This window comes from Jatropha curcas, chromosome 10 (assembly GCF_041381405.1).
Source record: "Jatropha curcas cultivar XTBG-Jc1 chromosome 10, XTBG_Jcur_1.0, whole genome shotgun sequence".
NCBI classification, from domain to species: Eukaryota; Viridiplantae; Streptophyta; class Magnoliopsida; order Malpighiales; family Euphorbiaceae; genus Jatropha; species Jatropha curcas.
The window spans coordinates 557,862-582,696 of record NC_143160.1 but is presented as its reverse complement, the minus strand read 5'-3'; the positions used below and the strand labels follow the sequence as shown (position 1 = coordinate 582,696).

At 33.6% G+C, this 24,835-nt stretch overlaps 4 protein-coding genes across 7 annotated transcripts; 2 read left to right on the top strand and 2 right to left on the bottom strand.

The window, feature by feature from the left end:
- Positions 1 to 666: 666 nt before the first annotated feature.
- Positions 667 to 5,090, top strand: LOC105646258 (putative potassium transporter 13). Of its 2 annotated transcripts, XM_089715494.1 has the most exons (11): positions 667 to 743; positions 1,294 to 1,345; positions 1,733 to 1,876; positions 2,057 to 2,305; positions 2,419 to 2,469; positions 2,666 to 2,926; positions 3,015 to 3,067; positions 3,169 to 3,283; positions 3,372 to 3,626; positions 3,729 to 4,251; positions 4,459 to 5,090. In XM_089715494.1, exons 4-11 carry the CDS (start codon positions 2,125 to 2,127, stop codon positions 4,850 to 4,852), a joined length of 1,833 nt encoding a protein of 610 aa, XP_089571620.1. In that variant the 5' UTR covers positions 667 to 743; positions 1,294 to 1,345; positions 1,733 to 1,876; positions 2,057 to 2,124; the 3' UTR covers positions 4,853 to 5,090. The 2 variants fall into 2 exon arrangements, with proteins under 2 accessions (XP_089571620.1, XP_037493707.1); XM_037637779.2 differs by lacking the exon at positions 667 to 743 and having other exon boundaries at positions 750 to 1,345; positions 1,733 to 1,964.
- Positions 5,091 to 9,364: 4,274 nt separating this feature from the next.
- Positions 9,365 to 10,348, top strand: LOC105646185 (uncharacterized). Its single transcript, XM_089715493.1, has one exon. The coding sequence runs from the start codon at positions 9,560 to 9,562 to the stop codon at positions 10,172 to 10,174; it is 615 nt and encodes a 204-aa protein (XP_089571619.1). The 5' UTR covers positions 9,365 to 9,559; the 3' UTR covers positions 10,175 to 10,348.
- Positions 10,349 to 10,678: 330 nt separating this feature from the next.
- LOC119369089 (putative LRR receptor-like serine/threonine-protein kinase At1g56130) lies at positions 10,679 to 19,777 on the bottom strand. Of its 3 annotated transcripts, none has more exons than XM_089715487.1 (24): positions 19,555 to 19,777; positions 18,216 to 18,405; positions 17,981 to 18,052; positions 17,722 to 17,793; positions 17,557 to 17,628; positions 17,214 to 17,285; positions 16,856 to 16,927; positions 16,692 to 16,763; positions 16,448 to 16,519; positions 16,293 to 16,364; positions 16,101 to 16,172; positions 15,641 to 15,712; positions 15,482 to 15,547; positions 15,222 to 15,287; positions 15,057 to 15,101; positions 14,886 to 14,950; positions 14,195 to 14,571; positions 13,664 to 13,862; positions 13,425 to 13,589; positions 13,029 to 13,147; positions 12,261 to 12,471; positions 11,934 to 12,165; positions 11,665 to 11,815; positions 10,679 to 11,186 (listed from the first exon to the last, which is right to left on the bottom strand). In XM_089715487.1, the coding sequence occupies exons 1-24, from the start codon at positions 19,670 to 19,672 to the stop codon at positions 10,803 to 10,805; spliced, it is 3,108 nt and encodes a 1,035-aa protein (XP_089571613.1). In that variant the 5' UTR covers positions 19,673 to 19,777; the 3' UTR covers positions 10,679 to 10,802. The 3 variants fall into 3 exon arrangements, with proteins under 3 accessions (XP_089571613.1, XP_089571614.1, XP_089571615.1); XM_089715488.1 differs by lacking the exon at positions 19,555 to 19,777 and adding an exon at positions 18,539 to 18,554; XM_089715489.1 differs by lacking the exons at positions 18,216 to 18,405; positions 19,555 to 19,777 and having other exon boundaries at positions 17,961 to 18,009.
- Positions 19,778 to 21,092: 1,315 nt separating this feature from the next.
- On the bottom strand, positions 21,093 to 22,243 carry LOC149492882 (uncharacterized). The gene is made up of 3 exons (XM_089726813.1): positions 21,845 to 22,243; positions 21,212 to 21,694; positions 21,093 to 21,104 (listed from the first exon to the last, which is right to left on the bottom strand). Exons 1-3 carry the CDS (start codon positions 22,241 to 22,243, stop codon positions 21,093 to 21,095), a joined length of 894 nt encoding a protein of 297 aa, XP_089582939.1.
- Between the last annotated feature and the right edge of the window lie 2,592 nt (positions 22,244 to 24,835).

The following is a 24,835-nucleotide window of genomic DNA, read 5'->3' as shown; positions in this document are numbered from 1 at the left end:
CCTCCCTATCATCGTACAGATGATTCATTTAATGCATTTACATGTATGATTCATATTCAGAAATTTCATGCCCACCAACTGTTTGAATACATTTCAGTAGGTGTATACTTAGGTCTCATCGTCTGTCCTTTTTATCTAGCTGTGTATCAAGGAGAAGAAACATCGGGATTTTATAGGGAAACTCGCTAGCAAGCTGATAAATAGAAAAGTTAACTTGGTTTGACCAAAAGCCTGTGTTTGGTACAGTATTGTACCTTTCTATCGTTCTCCGGTCTCTCTTCCCTTTCCAAAATAGCTATTATCGCCCTATTTAAAATTCAAAAGATTCCTGATTTTAGTAGATATACTCATATTCCTACGTTTAGATATTGGTTAAAATCTTTAATTGTAGAATAATGGTTTTCTTGAAACTGATTGTACCTTAAACCTAGGAAAATGATCAAGAACATTCCCAGGATAAGAAAATAAATATAATTACCCAGTAGAACTATTTTCTTTGATATTTGTTTTAAGAAAGAATTGTCATATTATATTTACAAAATATTTGAAACGAAACAGAGAAGTAAATATGTGTTTAAAATTAATATTTTTGACCGAGAAATGAACTTGAAAATGACCTTCAAAAATTCAAACAAGAAAATTGAGCAACCTATAAATAAGTTGGTTTCTTTATCGCTGTAGTAAAGTTACCAACTCCAAACTCAAATAAAAAGATATGAACACTCGACTTCTTAAACTCCAAGGTTTGTTGAATATTTAGTTATTTACTTTATAATGTAAAGTTTTTCTTGTTCAAGCATTACTTTTGTATAAGAGAAAAATAGAAAGAAGAAAAGAAAAATATTTTGTCAATTTGCCACTTGCTACTTAAAAGAAGGTGACAGCACGAGTCATTGAAACCTAGGGCAGAAATGCAAGCATGGATGGAGATTTTTGGTAATCACCCAGCAAATTTGAACGCAAGAAAGTTAGAACGTGAACTTTCTTTGAAATTTTGACATCCGTTGTTTACTTTACTAGGTCTTTTTCTATAGTTAGTGTTTTCTTTTATTGAATCTTTCTTTAACCGCCTTCTCTTTTTGGTCTATCTCTGTTTTTATATGAAGAATAAAGGAGATCTCATAAAGAATATCTAGAAGATATAGTCCATTAATTCTTTTATATCCCCGTCTGTACCAGTTTCTTTATTTCCAATATTTATGTCTTCTTCAAGAAGATAATAGACATTTGCAGTGAGCATTTAAAGAAGAAACTTTGGACTTTCAACTGAATTTTTAAAGAGGTGTATGATAGGGGAAAGAAAATGGTTCGGGAATCGGTCTCTGCAATCCGGCAATCTCGACGTGTAAGTAATATTTGCTTTATCTTTTCTGTTTAGTTTCTGAGAAAGCTCTTATTGTTTTCGTTTTGAAAAATGTGTAAATTAGAGAGTTCAGTCCAGTGGCGGTTTTATTTTCCTAACATTTTCTTGGCAACCAAACGGGGGATTTTATTTATTTCTTAACGTTCTTTGATGATTTCTTTAATTCTTCTTGACCGGGTTGATGGGACTTTGATAGCGTTACTTAATAGTGTTAATATGATAATGGGCTGCAGCCTGCAGTGTGTAAAAGTATCACTGTTCTACCCTTCTAATATGTTCTCTCTGTTAACTCTGTTTAATTCCCTATTTCCTTTTATGGTGATCTTGGATCAGTATTTCAAAATTTCTTGTTTCTTGAATTATATGCAGCAACTCTACAAAAGAACTCTTTTACTTGCATACCAGAGTTTTGGAGTTGTTTATGGGGATTTATGCACATCCCCTCTGTATGTCTATAAAAGCACGTTTTCTGGAAGTCTACGGCTTTATGAGGAGGACCATGAGATATTTGGGGTACTTTCTCTAGTTTTCTGGACTTTGACTATCATACCTCTTTGCAAGTACATTATATTTGTGTTGGATGCAAATGACAATGGTGAAGGTGCTCACATTTACCATTCCAATATATGTTTTAAACATCTTGTAGATGCAAAACATTAGTGCTCATTCTGTTTCGAAGCTAATCTTATACAGGCGGAACATTTGCATTGTACTCGTTACTCTGTCGACATTCCAAAATTGGGTTTTTAAATAGCTCGCACATGGGGCATGAATGTGTATCTTCTTACGATTTTTCTATGCCTACCAAGGAGTCAAAAACTAGCTTGCTTATAAAGGAATTCTTTGAGAATAATCTTTCTTCTCGCATTGTGTTGCTGTTGATTGTTCTGCTTGGAACTAGCATGGTTATTGGTGATGGAATCTTGACCCCAACAATGTCTGGTACTAGTTCGTAAGATAACTATGATACTTTCATTTCACTAGTAATTTTATAAATATTTAATTCCTGTACCTTTTATGCAATCACTGATTCTTTTGCCATTTTTATTTTACAGTTTTATCTGCTGTCTATGGAATCCAAATTAAGGTTCCAAATTTACATGAGAGTAAGCTACAATCCTCATCCTCCTCTGATTTGAGTTGCTTTTTCTCTCTCTCTCTCTCTTTTTTTTTTTTTTTTTTTTTTTTTGCCTTATTTCACATCTTCACATTTGTATACAAGTCTAATTGGCAAGTTCACTGAAAGGATGGGTACAAGCAGCATTTCCCTTTCAATAAGCTTAACATGTTTGTTTATGCCAGATTATACTGTGGCGATCGCCTGTGTGGTTTTGGTGGGGCTTTTTGCACTCCAGCACTATGGAACACATAGAGTTGGGTTTCTATTTGCTCCAATCTTGTTAGCTTGGTTGCTATGCCTCGCCGGGGTTGGCATTTATAATATATTCAATTGGAACCCTGGCGTGATCAATGCTCTATCTCCATACTATATCTATAAATTTTTCCAGAAAGCTGGAAAAACTGGATGGAGTTCACTTGGAGGCATTATTCTGTGTGTTACAGGTCAGTTGCTAGGAAAACTGACAAAATCTGATGTATGTTAAAAGAGCTTCTCTTATGGTAAGGCTGATTTTTGTGTCTAATTCTGCAGGCACAGAAGCTATGTTTGCTGATCTTGGCCATTTCTCACAACTTTCTCTCAGGGTATCTATTTTCCTAGCCTACTTCAATTTCTGATGTTATAAGCTCTTGAATCAATTATGAAGAAATGTAATTGGCGAATTATTGATTCCTTCTTGAAATAGATTGCATTTACAGGAGTTGTCTATCCATGCTTGGTTCTTGCTTATATGGGTGAAGCTGCTTACCTTTCCAAACACAAAGAGGATCTTCAAAGAAGTTTTTACAAGGCCATACCAGGTAAGTCCTAAAAACTTAGTACATAGTAGTTGAATTATCCATTTGGTGCTTTCTCTTACATTTCTTCCTTCTTCTTTACTTCTTTTAGAGGTCATATTTTGGCCAGTATTTCTCATAGCCACTCTTGCAACTATAGCGGGAAGCCAAGCAGTAATTTCAGCAACTTTCTCCATCATTAGCCAGTCTAGAGCCCTGAGTTGCTTCCCAAGAGTAAAGATAATACACACATCAAAAAATATTCATGGGCGGATATACATACCAGAAGTAAACTGGACACTAATGATGTTGTGTCTTGCTGTAGTTATTGGATTCAGAGACACTGCAATGATCGGCAATGCATATGGTAGGTGCTATATCTTTCCCCTTCCTATTTAATATTAATTTGGTGCCTGAATTATGTATTTTTTTTTTTTTTTTAAAAAGATCTTTTTGATTTTATCTACAGGTCTTGCTGTGATTGCAGTAATGTTAGTCACAACCTTGTTGATGTTCTTGATCATTAGTACTGTGTGGAAGCGAAATGTTTTGTGGGCTGTCCTGTTTGTCTTGGTGTTTGGATTTGTAGAATCGTCTTATTTCATTTCATGCCTTGCCAAAGTACACAAAGGAGGCTGGCTTCCTCTGGTGGTCTCTCTAGTAATATTGTCTCTGATGGCAATATGGAACTATGGGACGTCAAAAAAACTGGCATTTGAGTTGGAGAACAAGGTTGGCTTGGACAGCTTGTTGAGCCTTGGATCAAACCTTGGAATTAGAAGAGTTCCTGGAATTTGCCTTGTTTACTCTGATGTTACATCTGGTGTTCCCCCAATGTTCTCTCATTTCGTCACTAACTTTCCTGCATTCCATCAAATTCTCATATTTGTAACTCTTCAGTCTGTGATGATCCCAAAAGTTCCACCTGGCGAACGTTTTCATGTTGCGAGAGTTGGACCCCCAGAGTTCTCCCTATTCCGCTGCATTGTCAGGTAATTAAATTCAGCCCCACTCCTTGTATTGCTATTTTGCGATTAAATTGCTGAACAGGAATTAGAGTTTGTTTGATTTAGTATTCAAGGCAGATGAGATTGTGAGTTTGAAGTAAGCCTTCACTTGGATATAGCTCTGGAAGCTAGTAAACCTAACTTTTGAACCCAACCGCATACACAGTCTCATTGTTCGATTGCCTTGGTCAGGTATGGATACAAGGACATGAGGGACTGCCATGAGTTGGAAACTCAGCTGATTGAAAACTTTTCGGGATTCCTGAAATGGGAAAGGCACAGCAAAGAAATGGCAATAGCAGAACCAGTTGAGAACAATAGCAGGCCAAGCGGAAGAAGAGTGAGCTTTCAATTAACTTGGGAAGCAAATAAAGAGGTTGGAGAACTGATGGAAGCAAAAGAAGCTGGTGTCTCTTACATGATGAGCAATATAAGTGTCAGAGCCAGTGAAGCATCGTCTTTTCTGAAGAAATTTGCCATTGACATTGTGTATGATTTTCTCAGACGCAATAGCAGGTGCCCTGCAACTTCACTTGGGCTTCCACACGCCTCCCTCATTCAAGTGGGTATGGTTTATCGAGTCTAATAGCAACAGTTTATAATTGTATATACATATAAACAGATTTAGGTCCGTTTTTACTCATCCACAGAAGCTTGAACGATAACGGTAATAACTATACGTACATGCACAGCAAGGCAAAAAAAAAGGAGGGTACAGAAAAAAAAAAAAAAAAAAAGGGGAAGAATGAATAAAAACACACGTGTTTGCTTTTGCTAGTTATTATATTTGTCAATAATATTAGAGCTATAGCTATCTTTATATATTTCTAAAATGTGAATTTTATAGAAATAATATTTGTGAATAATAATCTCAATATATATTGATAAAAATTTTATGATAAGCTCATGATAAAGATGCAAATGAAGTTGTGGGTTATTTTGAATTATGAATTTTATTGGAGGGTGAGTATTTGATCAGTTCAATCAATTTTTTAATTAAGTCGAATTAATCAAATTAAATAGAGAATTAAGAAAATCGTCGGGTATGATTTAATTGGTTATCTCACTTATGAAGTGTGAAAAGTCTTAAATTTGAATTTTTCGGATAACATTTCACCAATTTAGTGAGTTCAGAGGAAGGTTACCTCTGATACGAAGCTCTCTATGTAATTTCAGGCCTTTAAATCTCATTAAATCAAGAAAAAAAAAATGAATAATGAATTTAATCATAGCTAATATACTATCGTCTCAGGTTAATTCAAAATTATGTTCCAATTGAACTTTCAACTTATCACCGAATACTACTATTTTATCTTTCGGGTCACAAATCAAAATTCAATTAGCGGGAGAAAATAGATAGACTTAACCAAATTGACACCCCTTTCGAAAAAAAAAAAACTAAATTGACACAACTCTTTAATAACTTATTAATTGACATATATATATATATGTCCAATTAAAAATAGTATGTATTTATTGCAAATTGAGATAGGCATGTTTTAATTTTCAAATTCGAAAATTGATGCTGTCGGGATCATATTCATGTATGTGGTAGATCCTTACTGCCATTATTAATGAAGTCAGCAATGAATAATTGAAATGAAACTTTTTATAATAATATGTGTTCATAATAATTCAGCTTATTATTATTATGTGAGATTTAATTTCAACATTCAACTACCTTCTAATTGATTTTGATCGTTTCTGTTTTCTCACCATTAATTCAAATCTATCCATATGATTCCGACACGTACGTATGTGTGGCTTCTTCTCTTCTCTGTCTTCCACCATTCTTTAATTCCATCGCTTACGTGTCAGCCTTCAAACGTGGTTTTCTTTATTTGTATCCCACGCAGCATATACGTACACGATATATTTACACAAACACACACATTTATCAAAAGTCAATAAAATGTTACACTTTCTTTTTTCTTTATTAGAAATAAAATTAGTCTTATCAGAAAAAAATTGAGAGTTACATAAAATAATTTGTTGAAAAATATTTTAAAAAAATATTTTTCAAATGGATTATTTTCCTTTGTTTGGTTATAATATTAAAAATTAGTTAAAAATATTAAAGTATTTATCTCATAAGATCATAAAAAATATTAATAATAATAAAAATTTTATAATTTAAAATTTTTATTGTTAAATATGAAAAGAATGTAAAAAAACACATAAATTATGAAAGCCACCAGTGGTGGTGATCGGTGGTAAATGGTGACTGATGGTGGTGACTGTGATGATTAATAAATTAAAAAATATGGATTTATAAGGTTTGCTAATGTCCGAAAAATGTTTTACTCTCTCAAGAGCCAGAAGTTGTTTTCCTTAAAAAATAACTTAAATTTTTTTATCAGAAAAATATTTTTTGTTAATTTATTTTTCTAAACTACCCAAATAATAAAAAATTATAAAAAATATTTTCCTTCAAATTATTTTACTGAAACAGACGCAACCTTAGTAAGCAACTGTTCATTTAAAAGTTTTTTGTAAGCCAGCATGTAATAGAAAGTCACATGACATTTCACTTTAAAATTTTGAAAATGAAAATCAAAATTATAGCTAGAATTATTAAGAAAAAGATAATTAAGTATTTAGTCTTTAAATTTTGATTAAAATTATTACCACATCCTTTTTTTTTTTTCTCTCGGTAAAATTATTAATAAGTTCTTTTAGTATTATTTTTAACATTAAATAATCCTCGATGATATTTGATTGTTTAATTATTAATCTTACTATTTCATCCATCACATAACGATAAATTATATTTTTTAAAATGGAAGAATTAAATTTTTATGAAAAAAATTAAATAATAAGAATGAATAAGTGATTTTGCTACAATAATAGCAATATATAAAATAGTAATCTGAGGATTAAATGTTTAATTACCGTAATTATAATAGTGTTTATGATTGATAAAGAATAGGGTTGTGAGTTCTGAGACTAATAAATTCGAATGAACATGGACATGACATGGACCAAACCACATTTATAGCGTGAGGAAAAATATCATCCCTTTAAATGCCACCGTTTCCTCAAACAAATTTCCAATGAACCAAAACAAATACCTAAAGGATACATGCTTTTGTTGCCCAACAAAACAGCATCTGAATCTTCTGCAACAGATTCTGCATTCCTCCTCACATTAATCTTCTTATATCAGCTAGAATTTCCATCTCTCTCTCTCTTTCTGATCAGAAAATGTATTATCTGACTTTGGTGGCTTACTACATATTTTTCAATTCTTTCAAAGTTTTGTATACTCTTTGTTTGGTGGTTTTGGCTTTCTTTTATATGTTCGTGCTCTTAGAAGGCACGAGAGATGCACAGAAAATAGCAGCTTGGGTCTGCAAGCAAGAGATCAGAAATTTGGTGTATTTGCAGTTTGAAGATGAGAATAGTAATAATACATATTCGAACCAGTCAAATTACAGAGTTTCACTGTTGTCTAGGGCTATCTGATTTCCATTTCTTCATTTGTATAACGTATTATTTTCTCGTTTCTGTTATAATTAATTTCACGTGCCCTGTAATTTATATAATAATAATTTCTGTGTTTCTCTTTCTTTCTTTTTTTAATTCAATGATTCACAGAGGCGAACGGCACCTCTGCACCTGAAGTCCATATCTATATGGAGTGTAGTTTTGTTGGCGTTGTAAGCATGAAAATGAAAAATTCATTCTTGAGTTGGCAGTTTCAAGCAAAAATAATTTAAGGAACCATAACGAGGAAGATGGAGGACACCAAAGATATACACAGGGAACAAACCGGAAAAGGCCATTACTATTCAATTACAGGCAGGCAAGGATCCAACAACTCCTCCTCTTTCCGTCAACTGATAAATTAAATCCCAATCTAGAAAATATATCAAACCAAACCATTTAAAATTATAAATAGTATCCATGTTATATATATATATATATATATATATATATATATAGTGTCCATGCGATGACGCATTTGATATTTATAAATTACATAATTATAATTCACAATTATAAATATTAATAATTACAATCTACAAACTATAATTTATAAATATCATATATAATATTTATAACACACACACATATATAATATTATACTTATAATTCTTAATAAATTATAAATAGTTTAATTGTTTATTAAATAAATTATAAATTTTAACTTTTTGAGAGGTCAAGGGTTTTGATTCACTATCCATAGGAGTAACCCGAACTCTGAAATAAAATCAGTGTTGTGTAGAAGAATGTGAGTATATTCGTGGAAAATTCCTCAAAGAAATTAAATATATTTAAAAGTTAATTATAATATATAAATTATAAATTTATAATTTGTTGGCAGTTTCAAGCATCTTTTAAAAAAAAAAAAAAAAATTGTTTGGACCCTTTTATGGCCAATTTTATTAACGGTTTCAGTGTAAAATTTAAAAATTCTATATTCTTGTATTCCAAAAGCTGCAAATTTAGCTACCTTTCTGCATCCACTGAGGCCACCATTTAAACTAGTAGTTGGGTGCAGAATTTAAAATAGTTCTATTTCATTCCCTTTTTAAGTTGCAAACATTCTATATCAAAAATCGCCGGTGGAATTGACGATTTGAATGGAAAATCGCCGGTGGAATTTAAGAATTTGTGTAGGGATTGGTTTAGAATCAAAAGAAATAAAAAGGAAAGTGAATTCCAGAATAGGAAAAAGAAAAGGTAAAAAGGTTATTTTCGTCTTTTAACTTTTTTTTTTTATCTTTCTTATGATTCTACTTTTTTTCAGTTGACTCACCGTAAAAATACAATTTTTTTTAAGGGAAGGACTAAATGAGTAGACAAAATTAAATCTCAAGGATTACTTATGAGGTTTACTAAAAGACGGGGATGAAGTAGTGAATTAGATAAATTCTGAGGGACTAAATAATACTTTCCCCTTATTTTTTTTCCAGTTGAGACTACAGTACAGTTAGTCTGATCTGATCTTTAGCTAATATAATGAAACATTTCAATCTTCAAAGCATTCAAACGAATTTAAAAATTACACGACCGTTGTAATAACAGACGTTGCAGGACAAAATTGTCATTTCGTCTAGCAAGATTTTAAACTAAACCGCCGAAAATGAACGTTCGCTCGCTCCTTCTCACACAAATGTTTTAAAAACTTACCGAAATTCGACCGTTGCAGAGACTGAGAGAAATCCCAGATTTCCACCGTTTCAAAAACAGAGGCTCCCCTTTTCGTTTCTCTCTCTTCTTTGAAGTGAACCGAAACAAATTTCTCTCTCTTCTTCATTGCTGTCTCTCTCTCTACAAATTCACAATCATGGCAGACCAAGGCACGAACCCTTCAATCATGGAGCCAAAGCCACTACACCCACTCCACCAGATTGCAGAAACACCGACACACAAACTCCTTTTGAAGCAATGGCTAAAAGAAGAGGAGCTAATCCTAAACAGAGTTGCTCTTAAAGAAACCCAAATTGATTCAGTACGTAAAGAAATAACACAGCTTTATATCTTCTTCTTCCTCTTCCATTCCATTTCCTTGCTTCTTCTCTTCAATGCCTCTTCTAGAGACCCACCTGGAAGTGGGTCCTACTGTAAGAGATCATGGATCCCATCATTGTGTTCTCTTTTGTGTTCTTTGGGGATAATCTGGGCAGTTCGATATAAAACAGATGTAGAATGCCATATGGAGAAGTTGTTGGAGAGAGAGAAAGAAGATGGGAAGTTATTGGCCAAGTGTGTAGAAGAGTTGAAGAAGAAAGGAATAGAATTTGATCTTTTAAAGGAAGTTGATGCGCTTAGAAGAGCTAAGAGTTTGCGCGTGGAGACGAAGGTGGTAAGGAAATGGTCTGCTAGGGATTTTGTTACTCTGTTTTTCTTTACCGTGTCATGTTTAGTTCTGGGATTGACAAGGATCATTTTGTGCAGTTAGGTTGGGTTATGGGGTTTTGGGATTTTGAATATGATGGCAAAAATTCTTTGTTGCTGCTATTTGTCTTGGGTAGCAACCGATTGTGCAGAATATTCTGTTCTGCTATTGTAATTTGGGGAATTTTATAGTGGAGGAATCATGAAATAAATGTGATTTAGAAGTTTGATGGTATTACATTTGATTTGTATTTCATATTTGCCCGTTTATTGCACAAAAGCAGCAATTGCATGAAGAAAAAAATTATGATTTAACAACTATTTCATTAATACTTTTGGTTTCTTTTGGCTGTTTAGGACTGCGAAAGTTTAATTTTGATGCAAAGTAATAACAACAATAATCTGTGAATTTAAGAAATATCAAGGCCAATAATTTTTTCTAAATTTACTGCAATTAAATGGAAATATTTTTTCCTTTATAGAAGAAAATTAGCCATTTTCTTCTGGAGTATGTATTGGTATTAATTTATTAATCCTGGATTTTTTTTTTTTTTTGAGTGGCTAAAAATTAAACAAAAATTTGATATCCATTTAATTGCATCAGTGAAAAACAATATTAAAATAGCAAAGCTCACTTCTACAATTAGATGCATGAACATTTAGAAAAGAAGGAAATAGAAAAGAAGGTTTCTTTATCTACCCTCTCCAATGATCTCCGAAAGCCTGGGTTTGGCGGCACTTCTATGTGTATGCTCTGCGTCGGTCACCATGCTTGCACTTGTAGATGAACTGTAATAACTGGTATCAATTCCTCTGCCTCCATTATCATCCATAAAGTTGCTTGTGTCATCAAATTTCCAGTCAGTCAAATATCCAGGTCTGTTAGTTACAGAGCTCACTTCAATATCACCAGTTAGCATAGCCACTACGCGTGACATTGGTGGCCGAAGATTTGGTGAAGTTTGAGTGCACAAAAGAGCTACCCCTATTAAGCGTTTTACTTCCTCCTCACTGAATTCTGATAATCTAGAGTCTACTAGTTCTACTTCACGATTGTTTTCATGCAGGTGCCAAGCCTAAAAGTCAAAAAGGTTACAAGTTCCATTAATGGACAACATTCAAAGCAATAGATGTATAAATTATTCAAAGTTATTATAACTCTGCTCAATAATTGAAAGAAATTTTTTAACTTCCTTCACAATTTACCAACTTATCACAAGAAAAGAAAAACTCGTTCTTTTCAGGTCACCAGAGAAAAGAGGTAAAAGAAAAAAGAAAAGGAAAAAGAAAATTACGATAATTTTTATCCTGATTCTAAAAGAATATAAGAAAATACTCGGTCTTTTTAATTTTATTTTAAGTGAAAAATTGAAACTTTCACAATTAATTTGCATCCAACCTTAATGATGTTTCAACTTTTTGCATAATTAAAATATATGAATGCACTAATTCTTCTTAATAGCTAAGATTGGACATATGGTAAAGGCAATTGAAACTTTCCAATAAAGGGAAAAAAAGAGTTCCATTCGAAGGAATGTGTCTTTTATATCATACCCATTCGAGAAGATAAATCTTATCTTCTTCCAGGCTTGAGTCTGAATTTAGCCTCCCACTTACGACTTCCAGAGCCACCACACCAAATGCAAAGACGTCAGCCTTTTCTGTAAGGTGTCCACGCATGGCATATTCAGGTGCAAGATACCCACTACAGTAGAAATGATGATGTCACTATAAAAATTACTCCGCTCACACGATTTATTTTTTTCAAGAAATGATTAAATTGGAGATTAATTAAGTCAGAAAGAATAATCACTGGATCTTACATTGTTCCTGCGACACGGGTGCTTATATGGGTCTTCTTATCATCATAAAGTTTGGCCAAACCAAAATCTGAAATTTTTGGGATGAGCTCAGAATCAAGCAGAATATTGCTTGCCTTCACATCTCTATGCACAATCCGAAGCCTCGACTCCTCATGAAGATAAGCTAGACCTCTGGCTACTCCCAAGCATATTTCATAACGTGTAGGCCAGTTGAGATATAAACTTGTTTCTCCTGTAACATACAATCCACGTCTAATTAAACTATATTTCCACCAAGGTCTCTGAGACAAGAGTTTGCTTATGTGAATTTATAATAAAATATCGTACCAAATAGCGCTTGATCAAGACTCTTGTTCTCAAGGTACTCATAAACAAGTAGCCTATTATACCCTTCAATGCAGCACCCATACAATTTCACAAGGTTGCGGTGTTGCACGGCAGATATAGTAGCAATCTCTGTTACAAACTGGCTCTTTCCTTGGTGGGATGCCACAGAAAGTTGCTTCACAGCAATCACTCTCCCATCATTAAGTACTCCCTATTTGAGAACAAAATTCAGATAAGGACAAGAAGAAAAAAAAAAAAAGGAAGACACACCCTGAACTTAAAAAAAATGAAAAATACAACTCTTTTAGATTCTCAATCCAATCGGGACAGAAGATGCAAGTTCTGTGTGGAGTGAGTTTAGAAAATAAGCATCTGCATATTTTATATTTCCTGCAAGTTAGACAGCTCAACCATGAAGGAAGGCATCCCAGTGCACAAGGCGTCATGCATTGAGTCAAATGCATGCAGCCATCCCCTAGCATTGTGAGGCTATTCATATAGTTTGAGCCCATGACAAGTAACCATCAAGGCTCAACCTCAGAACGCCCAGCTATACAAGTGACAAAAAAGAACATGTGGTCAGAAGATCTGGAGGACCAAAATTAACATATATCCGATACTTTGTTTACAGTTGACCGAAGGAAGCATGTTCATAGTCTAGTTAATAACTGGCCTCAATTTATTCCAAACGATTGCACACAGAAGAAATATTAGATGGAAATGAAAGACTATCAGTTTGAAATATCCTTGAGTCAAATAGTTGCAGACCTTATACACAGGTCCAAATCCTCCCTCTCCAAGCTTATTGGCAGGGCTGAAGTCTTCTGTAGCTGTCTTCAGTTCAGTGTAACTGAAAGTGTATGGCCTAGCACCTATACCTAGGAGCTCTGCAATTTCAACACGAAGATGGGTCATTCGATAAACTACTTGTCTAGTTGTTACTGTAATATATTAAGCAGAAAGACTCCAGTAAATCTCACTGTGGAATAGGGAAAGTCAGTAAATCTTCATTTTGTGTTTGACATAATATGTTACATAAATGTTAATTAATACCAATAAAAAGCTAAAATCATGTCTGGCCAATAGCATCTCTTGATACATACATGAAGACTACACAATTTTCCAGATGGGTAGTACCATATATGGAGTTTGATTTTCATTTACCTTCATCATCATAAGTGCTTTGCCTTTTTCTTCTTTGAATGACAAAGAAAACCAGAGAGACAAGAAGAAAGCTTGCTACTCCAATGCCAACAACAATTCCCACAATAAGACCAGTCCTATCCTTTTTACTAGTTGGAGGCTTGTTACTAACAGTTGGTATGAAATCTGCATAAAGGCTCAGAACTCAATAACCTGGTATCGGCTTAGCAAAAATCAATAAAATTCTCTAGTTTTAGTACCTGGGGTAGCAATGATTGCTGAAATAGAAGGTCCATATGTACCCGGAGAAGGAATGCAGCAAGTCCCTTTCCCCGCCCAAAATAAATGGATGTCAAGGTAATTTTCAGACACCTGAGCCTTGTAGCTCCTTTCTACAGCTCGTTTAGAGACTCCACCTGCCTCCTTTCTTATGTCAAAATCCTTTAGCACACGATTGCCCTGGATTAAAATAACTTCGGAACTTCAATTAAAGAAAAGTAAAAATATAATGACTCCACAAGAAAACAAGAGTTGGATTTCTCCATAGCATTGATAATCAGCATCACTAAAAGAGTTTTCAATTTAATTGTGAAAGATAAATCCTTCTGGAAGCAATCATGCAGCAATTTTTCATAGCTATTCTCCACATTCATGTTATTTAAAAGAAATCCCCAGAGCAATACTTAGAATTAATATTAAAAAAAAAAAATTAGAAGTCTATTGCAATATTATCTTCCATTTGGAGGACAACATTAGAAGTCTTAAAAAAAATTCATATATAATACACAGACCTGGACATAAACATCAAAAACACGCCGCCCAAGACTCCTCCATGTGTTACCATCCTCAATTACTATTTCTGCAAACTGAAGGTTGATAGTGTAATTGCCATTCTCAAGCCCCAAACCATAGTATCTTAGTGACGAAGCAGAAACCCTTGCCGTTTGGAATAACTCAGGGTCCAAAGTATTTGTGGATTGCGATGATGAGGAAGCAGTATACTGAGGATTTTTGGTTCCGGTAAAATATCCAACATTACTGACACCCCATCGGTTTGTACCAGTAACATAAGATGTTGCAGCACCAAGAGTCTCATTTTCCCCCTCATACAAGATTCCATCGGAAGACGTGATCGGTGGACCACCACTCTTTATTGCAAACTGAGAATCTGTGCACCAGAAGAAAATAGGAACCTGTCAGATTTATCCTCTCACTGTTATATTGGGACATCTTTTTAACCCCATGAAAACAAAACTTTCTTTAGTGATAAACTCATGGTTATACTTTCTTTAGCAAAAACCAGGAGATTAAAAAATTTCATGGTTATACTTTCTGCCAAATTAAGAATGGTAAAAGTTTACAGTTTGAAATGACATTATTCTTAAGTAAATTAACCTTCCCTTCTTCTGTGACCCTCACTACCAAACTTAGTGCACTATTTCAGAAAAGTATGAAAAAGGAGAGCATTTTAATTATACTTACAGATTGGAGGTTCCCTATTGCAAGGAAAGTTACATTGAAGACATTTCAGACCTGATGGCAAACCACTGAAAGCCAAAGATAAATTTGATTAAGTGACTAATAGGAAATTATAACAGACACTAAGTACCAGTTATTTAAGCACAAAGGTGAACATAGAACCAAAAGAATTACCCGCTATTTGAAAGATCTATTGTGAAGTTGTTTGCAACTAAATTACTGCACAAACACCACAAAGAATTAAAGATTTCAGTGGAAGTTCTTTCATCAATAACTCCATAGAGAATGAGTCAGAAATATCACTAAGAAAAGTAAAGAACAGAGGAACTAAGAACTTACACTTGTAAATTTCGATTATTAACCCAGGAAGGAAGGCTCCCTGATAAATTATTGTATGAAACATCACTGTAATTATAAATTGTCAACGAAAAAAAAGATAAGTATTTCACCCAATTCATGAAATACCTTAGTCCGGAATTAGTTATGTCAATATTAACTATCTGGACTTGGGACACAGAGAAAAACATTAAGCATTTAATCCAACCAAGAAATAAACAGATAGTATATGATGTTGGATAGAATATTTGAGATGTACATACACATTTAGGAGCGATGAAACTTTTTGTGCAGGAAGGGGACCTTCTAACTTGTTATTTCCAAGAAACCTGAGGAGGAAGGGAGCAGGGAGCAGTACATGTTTAATTTGAAATGCACTTTGAGATGTATCATGACAAAATCAAGCAGAGGTGGTATATTACAAGAAAGAGAGCCGGCTCAAATTGAAAAGTGAATCCGGTATCCTTCCAATTATATTGTTGAAGCTCCAATCTCTAAGGGAAAAAATCATTGCAACCATAAGGTTAAAGATAAACAAAATTGCTGAACAAGTTATACACAGTACAGAAAAAAAGAACTGATTGATCATGGTACAGGAGATTCAGAATTTAACCCAGACACCAGACCATTACTCCATCCCAAAGAGGGTAATTTATTTGCAGTTACTTTAGAGTGATCAATTACCTAATCAGAACCAATCTGCTAAATTTGATCACTAAACTTTAGCAATTTATAAATTTTGTAACGCCCAACTCCAAAAAGTGATGCAACCAAATCAACAATCAGCTAATGAGTAAAAAGATATTTTAGCCAACCTGAGTTTAACATAAGATATTGCCAACTACATGTACATCTAATGACTCATCAATAGAAATAACTTACAAATGTGTCAAATCCTGGTATTCTCCAATACTGGATGGAATTGAATCAGATATATTATCATTCCTTAGCACCCTGAATAACATATACTGAATTGTCATTTTAACTTTTAAAAGTTAGTTCAGTGGGGAGAAAAAATAATGATTTATATGACACCAAGACATTGAATAAGAAGATAGTATTATATTCTCTTACAAGACAGTTAGAGATTTCATATCCTTAAGAAATGCCAGTGAAGAGCTTCCATTTGATAAATCACTTATTCTCCTACATTTAGAATTTACCTTAGGTTGTTAATATCATATGTGTGTAACATTTAAATACAAGCATGCAAAGGTGCAGGTACTCACAGCTCTTTCAAAGAAGTTAGGTTGGATAATGCTGATGGAATAGGACCTTCAAAGGAGTTCCCTTGAAACGTTCTGCAGTTACATTTATGAGTAGCTGATATAAGCATACGGCTTTGGCATTTAAGCAGCAACACAAAATTAACTATCAAATCTCCTCTATTCAATTTCCAAAAAGTAGTAGTCACTTGAGCTTTAATCCAAGAAAATTAATAAAAAAAATTTGATGAATTGTCATTTGTCATACAGGGACGCAAGCTTTGACCAATTCCCTATGAAGTCAAGTATCCTGCCTGTAAGTTCATTGTCTGGTGCCCACCTGGGTCCAACACAAAGAATCAACATACCATATTTTATCAGTATCTTCTAGAAAGAGATTTACCAGGGTCAAAGTTGTCAAACAGTTCTTACACAGTAACCATGTTTCGTAGGTTAGCAAATGTAGGAGGAATTTCACCACTAAGTCCAGAGCTACCAAAATAACTGTCAAGGTAAAATATTTTTATTAGCTGTGTTGTTATCAGATAACTTTTTCATTTGAAAATGCAAAAGTCAAATTATTTATAGATAGTGAGGGAAGAACTGAAAGACAGTTAACATGCGAGTAGGAACGTAGGTAAGCCAAAATGGCATAATCACTGTCATTGAATTCATTTCAATATATGAATGTAGGAGTGATATAGATTTCCAAAAACCACTTCTACTAAATACAAACTAACAAGAAATGAAGATTATATACTTAAAACAGAACAAAATGAACAACGCTTACATTTCTTCTAGCCTCGAACAATTCCCAAGCTCAGATGGCAGAGGACCAGAGAAGTTGTTTGATCCAAAAACACTGCAATATAATGAGAAAAGTCAACAGAGAAAGAGTCTTATTTAAGATAATCTATCCGAGTACCCATCGCATATAACTATATAAAAAGCAAGCAATTTGTAGAACAGGCTATATCCTTGGGCAATAATTAGATCGCTATTTATGTAGAAACACTTAGCCAAAAGCATTACGCTAATAATCATATTGAAAAGAAAAAAAAAATAAAAAAATAGATCGCTGTCCTCATCAGTTGAATAACAAACTCATCAAGTTCCCAGCTAACTAAACTTACAGTGATCGTAAATCAGTGAGCAATCCAAGTTCCTTAGGAAGTTCACCCGACAGGGAGTTAATGCCAACGCTCCTGATCAAAGTATTAATTTAACGTCAGAAAACAAGAAGCAGTATATAATGGCATTTCCTATGAGTAAAAGTAGAGAAATTTAGATCAGCTTACAGGTATTGCATGCGAGTTAAATTGCCAATGGATGGAGAGAGGTTACCAGTCAAGTAATTCCGACGCAAATTCCTGTAAGGCAAGAAAACGAGTTCAGTACACTAGCGGGTTGACGAGGGTCGAAAAGTAACAAAGCATATGCATTTATTTGGTTAAGGCTTAGGATGCTAAAAGCTTAAACTTTCATTCCATGTGAAAGAAGAAAGCAATACGGAAGTGTACGACTTTAATAAATATACCCAGCAGTAAGAAACCATACAAATTGGTGAGGAAAGTCAAAGTCCACAGTTCATCTGGAATTACACCCACAACATCTCTTTCATAAACTTTCCTGCAAACCATTTCAAGAATGAGCGAAGATTAATTATAACACTAAAATCAAGCCGTTCACTACCGAGTGAGGCATAAAATCAAACAGATATGATACCTCCGCAAAGGAAAATGTTAAAAGACCAACAAAATAAACATAAAAGGTTGATTGTGAGAAAACGTACAGCGCAGTAATGTGGCAAGTGGTGCCATTATTGGCAGAGCAATTGCATTTGATAAAAGGGTTGTATTCCGGGATTTCGATAGCGGGTGATGAACCGAGTGCTGCTCCACTGCATAGCTCTCCGCTTATATTCCATTGGTTTTGATTAGCTTGGATTCCCCATTGCTGAAAGATGGAATTTAATGCGCTCGCTGCAATATATCAATTTTACAAAACTCATGATCATGTCAAAGTGAATTCATTACAATTTACAGGCGATTCCATTTTCGTTTCTATTATGACTTCGAAAATTAACCGAAGAAGCCAGTTGGTTGGTCTTCTCACCAGTGGAGGTATTGATTTCGAGTTTTCTGACAAGAATTTTCACAATTTGATGAAAATTAACCACACTATAAAATTCATGAATTTGCATTCATCAGATTAAAATCATTTTTTAATTCAAATTTGGATACTTAAATTTTTAAAAGAAAAAACAGTTTTGAATTATTCAATTACAGTATCATACGCAGCGATTTATTTTTTTGACTATGCCGTAAATCGTAATAACTACCGCCACTTGCGAATAATAGCAATTTTTGCCTACATTTTTATTGGTGTTCTAGTTGCCAGACATTTTTAATTTTTCAAAAAGTCAAAATTTAAAAAATTCAAAAGATTATTATATCTTTTGACTTGTAAAAAATTAATAGTACTATTTATTAGAAAAAGTCATGATCAGGCACTACCTGATAGTAATATGTAAATGACAAATTTAACCTATTACTATCCTTTTAGATAATAATTATAATAACAAAATTTCTAAATTTATTAATTACATCGATGAAAAAAATATGCGGTGGAGGAGGAGAGAATACGAACGTAGCTTGTCAGTTCATGAAACATATTTTTAAAATTTTTTTATTTCAATTCTTAATTTTATTAAGTCTCTAAAATAACATATAATTTTTAAAAAAAAATGATCATGTTCAATAAAAATTTCGTGTTGAAACATCAATTATCAAAATAAGTTGTTCCTCTCTACTCTAATATTCATTTATTGATTTCCTCACGTTTCTTTCTTTTTTTTATAATTTTATTTTTAGAATATGAAGAAATTGTTATAATGAAAATTTTCAGATTTTTTAAAAATTTATACTATAATAAATTTTTTTTTAAAATGAAAAAAAAAGAGGGATGGAATATATATATATATATATATATATATATATTCCTATGATATGATTTATGATTTATTGAAAAAAAGAAGAAAGCAACGTCATCAACCTATCATCTTCATGAACAACAAGAATTTATATATATATATATATAAGATAGAGAGCTGTATAGATGGAGCTTCGTACCCTCATTAGAATCTGTAGTAGCTTGAGTTTGATTCTGTGCATGAACTATACCGATCATGCAAATACAGTATAGAACCAATACCAGATCTAGAACCGATAATGGTGAATCTCTAAACATGGGTACTGATCGATCGTTTCCTGTCCAAGATTGCTTGATTAATAAAGACACAGTTTTTCTTAACACAGAAAAACCGCATCCAGAATATATAATAAAGCTTGAATATTTTTTTTATTTTATATTATTCTAGATTTATATCTAGAAAAATGGAAGGTGAGCTCAGAGAGAACAACGCGCTGTCGTTGACCGTGGCAGATAACCGAACCTTAAAGTCTATTGGGGAATTGACAGCGGCCACTGGGACTTACGAATTGAGAAAAGTCCACCAGCTGCGATTTGTCAACTTCAGCAAGTGTAAGAAAAGCATTCCGCAAGATGATTGGTGGCGAGTGCGCACACCAAGTCCAGTATATATTTTTTTTTATCTTCAACTTTCTATTATTCAAGAATAATAACTTCATTTAGATGATAATACAATGATTTGGAATAATTAAGTTAAATCTCAAATAATGCAATGCTCATAATTATCTTTGTTTGAACATGTTAAATTTTTTTGATATATTAATAAAATAAATTGAATTTGCTCATAAAAAATACTTATTATCTTTATAAAAATTACAAAATATTTATGATCAACCCACCGATATATGTAAATAATTTAATCAAAATCTATAATTAATTAAAAGTTTACAAGTTGATTGTGAAAGCATGTAATGAGATTGAGAATAGCAAAGGTGAAGAAAATGTAATTAAATGTGTGTTTAAATTAATAAGCTAAGTTATTAAAAAAATGACAAAAACAAGGTTTTAGCAACTTTTAATAGACACCTCAACTTTTGTCGGCTACAAATACAATATCCGCAAGGGAAAAATATCAACGTTTATTAATATAAATGTCAACCTCAAAAAAAAAAAATCAAAATAAGCAATAAATAGGATTAGGATATGTTTTCAAAAAAACAAAAAAGGAGATGACTGCTTCTAAACTTTTTGGTTGGATGCCAGAGAGACGCCGTCAAATAAAACTCCGAAAAATGTACCGTTTTACAATTCCTTAGCGTTCGGTATTGAATTTTTTATTCCTTCCGACGTTAAATTATGAAATAATTATTTAAAAAAAAATTTAATAATATTATAAGCTACACAATAAAAATATTTTTTTCGTTTATATAATCTAGAGAATTAGAATTTAAAAATTGTCATTAAATTCTGAAAATCTAAACAGATTATACAGATTTTCAATTGAATTACGATTAATTAGGGGAAAAGAAAAAAAGCTTTGACTATATCGTTTCCCTAAGATAAATATTTAGTAATAGGTTTTTTTTTTTTTTTTTTTTTTTTTGAAAGAGTAAAACTCATATCATTTCATTCATTATCATAAATCTCGGACAAACAATGAGGAATATAATTCCAGATACGTAGATGCGCAAAGCGAATAAAAGCTCGAGTTAGGATATGAGCCTTTAAGTTCGCTTGCCTACGAATCCATCTACACGAAACCAAAGGGAGTTCTAAAAATAAGTTTTTACAATCATAAATAATACTCCCCACATCCGATCTGAATAAAATAAAGGAGCTCAAAGCAAAAAATAAAACCTGTGAGTCTATGAAAATAGTACCTCCATGCTCAACATAATTTTGCTTGAGAAATAATAAAAAACTACGAAGAGCTAGAGCCTCCGCAATAAAAGAGTTCGTACCACCTGTAACGTGGCCTGAAACTGCTCGAATAAAAATGCCTTCCTCTGTCTCCATCACCGCTCCAAAACCTTGCATGCCTTCTTGCTCAAAAATAGAACCATCCACAAAAGCTTGCCATGATTGGTCTCCACTGTTGCTAAGATGTCCAGGTGGAAATATTGCAAGCCGCTGCCGACTTGTATTTGAGGATGCACTAGCCATGCTCCTTTGCGCCAACTTTGTATGTTCCCAACTAATCATGTATTCTTTTGCCTTCAAGAATGTAGTGTAGCACATGTCTCTTATACTGTTCCAAAGAGCATTATTTCTTGCCATCCAAATATATCTAGCATACACCAAAAACTTTTGGGATTTTAGTTTATCACCATTAACAAGTACCTGCAAAAAGAAGTTAGTAAAAGAAATATTTACATCACCTACTTCATACCCTCCTTGCCTCCAAACTCCCTTAGCCTTACTACATGACACTATTGCATGATTAATATCCTCTTCCTCCCCACATCAAGGACACCCAATATCAATCTCCACCCCTCTCCTTTTCAATCTCTCCTTCGTAGGCAACACATTCCTTAGAGTCCTCCACATAAAATCTTTGTCTTTAGGGGAAGCATCTAAACCCCACATCTTACCCCACCATCCACCTTCTACCTCATGCATCCTCTCCCTCAATAACCTCCTTGCCACGTAGTACCCCGACCTAACGCTATAAATGCCTTTTTTATCCCAATGCCACATAATTTGGTCCCTATTAGCGTTAATACTAATAGGAATCCCTAATATAGCTCTAAACTCTCTCAAGCTAAAAAGAGTCATCACCTTCCCCACATCCCATCTCCCTTTCCCCTCCACAAAAAGCTCCCTCACTTTCATATTAGGATCAACAAAGTCCCTACTATCCTCCACCCAAAAACTATAATCCAAAGGCATCCATGGATGTGATAATACACCGATAGTTTCCGCATTCCCTACTCTCCATCGTACCCCCCTATTTTAATACCCCAATAGCAGCATGAATACTCCTCCACACATAACTAGGACGCCTACCAAGAGGAGCATCCAAAAAATCCTTATTATGGAAATATTTGGCTTTGAAAAGTTTAGAAAAAAGAGTATCGGGCTCCGTCATAAGACGCCACCCTTGCTTCGCTAGCATGGCCATATTAAAACAATGAAGATCCCTAAAACCCATACCACCTTCCCTTTTACTACAACACATCCTCTCCCACGCTAACCAATGAATCCCTCTACGCCCTTCTTCCTTCTAACCCCACCAATACTTGTTCATCCTTTTTTGCAGCGCTTCATATGTAGAAAGAGGTATTTTAAACACACTCATACAGTAAGAAGGAATAGCTTGCACAATCGACTTAATTAATATCTCCTTTCCGGCTCTAGAGAGGAATCTGTTAGACCAATTGCCAATCCTTTTTTCAAGTCTGTCCTGAAGGAAGCCAAACACCTGTTTTTTCGATTTGCCAATGAGAGATGGAAGACCAAGATAAGTGCCCCCACCAATTGAACCAGCAACATTCAAAATAGTAGAGATATTAGTCATCAATTCTCTACTCATATTCGGGCTAAACAAGATACCGATTTGTTCAAATTAATGGCCTAACCCGATGCTCTCTCATATTTCTTCAAAATATCATTGACCTCCTCTGCTTCCTGTAAAGAACCCTCAAAAAAGAAAAAAGAATCATCCGCAAATAGCAAGTGTGTAATGCTCGGACAATTCCTTCCCATCTTCACACCTTGCAATCTACCTCTCCTTTTAGCATCCTGAAATAATAAAGACAAACCCTCCGCACAGAATAAAAACAAGGCGACAAAGGATCGCCATGTCTCAAACCTCTATCAGGACGAATAGGGCCCACCTCCTTACCATTCAATAACACAGAGTACTTCACATCAGTGACACATAACATCATCCACTTCACCCACTTCTCACAAAAACCCATTCTCAGCATCATACCCCTTAAAAACTCCCAATTAACCCTGTCGTATGCTTTCGAAATATCAATTTTTAAAGCACAAGCACCCCCTTGATTCTTCCTACTTTTAATGTTGTGAATTAATTCAAAAGCCACCGCCACATTATCAGAAATTAACCTCCCGGGAACAAAAGCAGATTGACATCCATCAATAATTAAAGGAAGAATTTTTTTCAACCTATTCGCTAGAGATTTTGCTACAATTTTATACAAAAACATTACAAAGCGAAATAGGTCTATACTCTTTTAACGACATAGGATTATCACATTTAGGAAGCAACACAATATGGGTATCTGTCAAAGTTTTTGGGAAGGTACCTGTGTCAAGCCATTGTTTGCAGTCCCTCCAAATATCATCTCCAATCACATGCCAAAATTTTTGAAAGAATGCCGGATTTAGGCCATCCGGTCCAGGTGATTTGTCAGGTTGCATATCAAATGCAGCTTCTCTGATCTCATCCAACGTAAATGGAGCCGTATGAATATTGTTCTGGATATCTGTCACCTTTGGTTGAACAAGATTAAAAATTTGAATGCAAACTGATTCTTCTGCACTATAAACAGTAGAAAAATAATTCAATGTAAGTTGTTCCAAACTGTCATTATCTGTAAGTATCTCGCCATCCTCATTTTCCAACTTCATAATTTTAGTTCTCTTTTTTCTAGTCTTTATTGAAGCCTGGAAATATTTGGAGTTTTGATCTCCACAAGAAAACCATCTCTGTTTCCCTATTTGTCTCATTTGGCACTCTTCTTTGAATAGAATAGTATTCCATTCATTTTTTTAATTTTTGAACATTGATATCATCAAACCTATCTCTTGCCTCTTTTATACGTTGCTTTATTATCCTTTTTTGCTTCCAAAATTTTTTATTAAACTACCGACCCCCACCTCTCCATTTCTTTAACACAAACATCTCTTTTATGATGTTAGGATTCTGCAAAAGGCTTCTTATCTGATAGTAATATATAAATGACAAATTTAACCAATAAAAATGTAGTACACCAATAATTTTTTTATGATGTTATTATATGCACTTCTTATCTGTAAAAGGCTTCTTTTTATGATGTTAGGATTCTGCAAAATTTTAACTTCACGAATTCCCTTTATATATATATATATATATATATATATCGAAGCACATATTAAATTTATTCTTTTTCTTTTAAGTGCTTCCATTAAAAAAATCTTTATGGGTAAACTTTCACATTTTTATAACATTGTATCTGAAAAATAAATAATCATAATAAAACACTTTCTATAATATTTAGCATATTTTGCTAAGGACACAATTGGATTAATCAATGGACCCGTAGCCCAAATTAATAATAGAAAAGTCTGTTCTTTTTGTTTGACTAAAATTGATAAGAACTTCCAATGGAAATAGAAAAAGATGTCTGAGATTGGATGAAATGATCCAATTTTCTAAAAAATGAAAATGAAATGATAATTACAGCAGTCTATTTTTTATTCTACCGTGTAAAATAAGTTTAACTTACAGAAGATGATGCCAATGTCATTTCAAGT